Source organism: Triticum aestivum, chromosome 2D, assembly GCF_018294505.1.
Source record: "Triticum aestivum cultivar Chinese Spring chromosome 2D, IWGSC CS RefSeq v2.1, whole genome shotgun sequence".
Lineage (NCBI taxonomy): Eukaryota > Viridiplantae > Streptophyta > Magnoliopsida > Poales > Poaceae > Triticum > Triticum aestivum.
Window position 1 is genome coordinate 520730977 of NC_057799.1, and position 3786 is coordinate 520734762.

Genomic DNA, 3786 nt, shown 5'->3' on the forward strand with positions numbered 1-3786 from the left:
CATTCCTTTAAAATAGAACGGTTCCATGACATTCCAGTTGGTTCTAGAACCAAACACACCCTAACAGGTCTGGTTGGGTAGCAAAATCATGACCGGGTATCTAGTCAACTGTTTGGGGCCATACGGGGAGCTTGGTAGTTGGTTGTAGATGCTCTTAGATGCCAACTTGTACTCGGAATATTTACCACGTGCCATGCGTGGCCACTTGTTATCAACCCAAAAGTTCTGAAAAGTGAAGTTTTTTTTGGAAACGGAATGAAAAGTGAAGCTCGGTTTCACTACAAAAGGCAAAGGTTCTGCAAACTCGATCATCCGATCAAGGCCACATCGACGCGTTTTCGTCGGATAAAAAACAGAGCGAGGCGAAACAGAGCGGCTGCGCGCCGTTGTTTCTGCTTCACCGACACCGAATAAAATCACTGAGCATAAGATAGCGTGATTCCGAGGCTTGATTAGCCCCTTCCTTTGAATCTTTTCTTTCCCTCCCGCGAGAACCAAACAGCGCATAAAGCTCAAACCCCAGAACAAAAGCGAACGCGCGAACGGGACAGGCATCATCGCCGGCATCCGCCCACGCCAAGCACAGCTCCGGCGCGCCGTCTCGCGGATAACCCCCGCTTCAAAACCCCCATCCCTTTCGCTCTCGGTTCCTCCAAGAACGGGCGACCGAGACAGCGAGGAGGAAGCTGTAGCCATGGGCAACTGCTTCACCAAGACGTACGAGATACCCATCTCGTCGGGGTCGTTCGAGCGGCCGCCGCCGTCGTTCGGCGAGCAGCCGCCGCCCGCCGGGCACGGCAAGCCGCCGCGGCCGCCGTCGCGCCGTCCGACGTTCCCGAAGCCGCCGCCGCCGCCCAGGCCGTCCGGCCGGCCGCCCCTGCCGAGCTTCCTCTCCGGGTCGCTGTCGCGGAAGGTGCCCGTCGGCGAGATCGGCCCGGTGCTGCAGCGGCCGATGGCGGACGTGCGCGCGCTGTACAACCTGGAGCGGAAGCTCGGGAGCGGGCAGTTCGGGACGACGTACCTGTGCACGGAGCGCGCCACGGGGCTCAAGTACGCCTGCAAGTCGGTGTCCAAGCGGAAGCTGGTGCGGCGCGCCGACGTGGAGGACATGCGCCGGGAGGTGACCATCCTGCAGCACCTCAGCGGCCAGCCCAACATCGCCGAGTTCAGGGGCGCCTTCGAGGACGCCGAGAGCGTGCACCTCGTCATGGAGTTCTGCTCCGGCGGGGAGCTCTTCGACCGCATCACCGCCAAGGGGAGCTACTCCGAGCGCCAGGCCGCCGCCGTCTGCAGGGACATCCTCACCGTCGTCCACGTCTGCCACTTCATGGGGGTCCTGCACCGGGACCTCAAGCCCGAGAACTTCCTGCTCGCCAGCCCCGCCGACGACGCCCCGCTCAAGGCCATCGACTTCGGCCTCTCCGTCTTCATCGAAGAAGGTCAGCACCATGCATGCCACAAACTTTTCCATGATCCCACTCCACACAAGAAATGATTTACAGTACAGTCTCAATGCAACACGAACATACAGTATTATCGAAGCATAAATCAATGCAGAAAGCATTGTTGCAACAGAGGAGGGGATAATTCAGATAGACAATTCAGTCCAACATTGCATACAAGATACAAATATATAGCATTTTTTTCCCTAAAAAAAAAATGCAGGAAAGGTGTACAAGGACATTGTGGGAAGTGCATACTATGTGGCGCCAGAAGTACTGCATCGGAACTATGGGAGAGAAATTGATGTCTGGAGCGCTGGAGTGATCTTGTACATTCTCTTATGCGGTTCACCGCCTTTCTGGGCAGGTAAGTATCCATACATCTTCAGCTTCACATACTGCATTGTGTATATCACACGGCTAAATCTTGCAATTTACAAATCCTGAGCAGAAACTGAGAAGGGCATATTTGACGCAATACTGGTGGGTCAGCTTGATTTCAGTAGCAGCCCCTGGCCGACGATATCTGAGAGTGCAAAGGATCTTATCAGACAAATGTTAAACAGAGATCCCAAAAGGCGTATCACGGCAGCACAGGCCCTAGGTAAGTACACCATCTGGAGTTATGAATGGAGAGTTCTTCTGCATTTAAATAGATTATACGGAGTACATCGTTGCGATAAATCTACTTGTCCATGTGCAGAACATCCATGGCTCAAAGAAGGCGGTGCATCCGACAGGCCTATCGACAGCGCAGTCCTATCAAGAATGAAGCAATTCAAGGCGATGAACAAGCTAAAACAACTGGCGCTTAAGGTGAATTGTCCTTGACAAAGATGGTCGCTACTATGTCTTGGGATAACTAAGCTGACACGCTGCTTCTTTCATTTCGTCTCAAGGTAATTGCAGAGAACCTGTCACCTGAGGAAATCAAGGGCCTGAAACAGATGTTCAATAACATGGACACAGACAAGAGTGGGACTATCACAGTTGAAGAACTCAAGATTGGTTTAACAAAGTTAGGGTCAAAGATCACTGAGGCAGAGGTTCAGAAGCTTATGGAAGCAGTAAGATCATTTTTCTTTTGTTTCACCCTTCACCATAGGTTAACTATATGAAGATTTCACTGACCATACTATTGTTCAGGTTGATGTAGACAAGAGTGGCAGCATAGATTACACAGAATTCCTGACTGCTATGATGAATAAACATAAGCTGGAAAAGGAGGAGGATCTGCTCCATGCATTTCAACACTTTGACAAAGATAACAGCGGGTAATTCTAATTTAAAATATACTTTATCTTGCATGCATCACCATAAATTAAGGGGGATACAATTAACCAACGCTAAACTTTTGAAACCAATTTAAGTACCAATCGTGTTATTGAATGTATAAAAATTAACAATACTCATTTGTGCCGTTCTTGCATTATTTTCTGCTTGGTATGGACCAGACTTAACAAATTGAGGGTGTGTGTGTCATGGTGGCTCACTATCACCATCCACTGAGAACAACGTCAGTCAGCAGGTACTAATCATAGACAATGTGCACAATAATAACTGTAGGTACATATCAAGAGAAGAACTGGAACAAGCCATGACAGAGTATGGAATGGGTGATGAAGCAAATATTAAAGCAGTATTGGACGAAGTTGACAAAGACAGAGTGAGCTTTTTTTCCCCACCTTTCTTTCGAAACGATTTTGTCCCACTTTAGTGCCAACTGAACATATTTAACCCCTGTCATTGTTAAATTCACAGGATGGGAATATCGACTACGAAGAGTTTGTGGAAATGATGAGGAAGGGAAAATAGACCTGAGGAAACTTGGGCCTCTTGATGAACAGAGTTGTAGAGAGATGTTTTAATATATAATGCAAACATAAGCAAACTGTAAAGTACTATAACTCTGGAACAAGTTGATTGCAATGTTGTGTGTATATAGAAAAGCAATGTCGCCATATACCCACAACACTTCTTTTCCTTCGTATGTTTTGATACGTGTTAATACTAATCTGCACACAAGAAAGACCTGCACTTAAACAAAGTTTCAGAAATATAAACAAATGGAAAAAAAGAAAATGAAATGGCAACTGGCTGACCTTTTACGTATAAGCTATATGACAATGGCACTGGTCATAGTCTAGGAAATTTACAATAATGTTACTGGTAAAAATATAATAAAATGAAAAAAAAAACAGTGGGAGGGGGCGTTGGCTCACCTTTTATATATGAGTTGTATGATGATATCACCAGGAATGGTATAGGAAAATTGCAATCATTTCAGTAGAGCAAAAACTCTCCGAGAGGAATCAGAGTCTTTAGTTCATTGGCTCAGGCTCAT

The 3786-nt window shown here is 47.7% G+C and overlaps 1 protein-coding gene across 1 annotated transcript; it reads left to right on the forward strand.

Moving 5' to 3' along the window:
* Positions 1-543: 543 nt before the first annotated feature.
* LOC100192127 (calcium-dependent protein kinase 12) lies at positions 544-3414 on the forward strand. The gene is made up of 8 exons (XM_044472633.1): positions 544-1439; positions 1666-1809; positions 1894-2046; positions 2146-2258; positions 2342-2509; positions 2589-2716; positions 3009-3108; positions 3204-3414. The coding sequence occupies exons 1-8, from the start codon at positions 695-697 to the stop codon at positions 3255-3257; spliced, it is 1605 nt and encodes a 534-aa protein (XP_044328568.1). The 5' UTR covers positions 544-694; the 3' UTR covers positions 3258-3414.
* Positions 3415-3786: the final 372 nt, after the last annotated feature.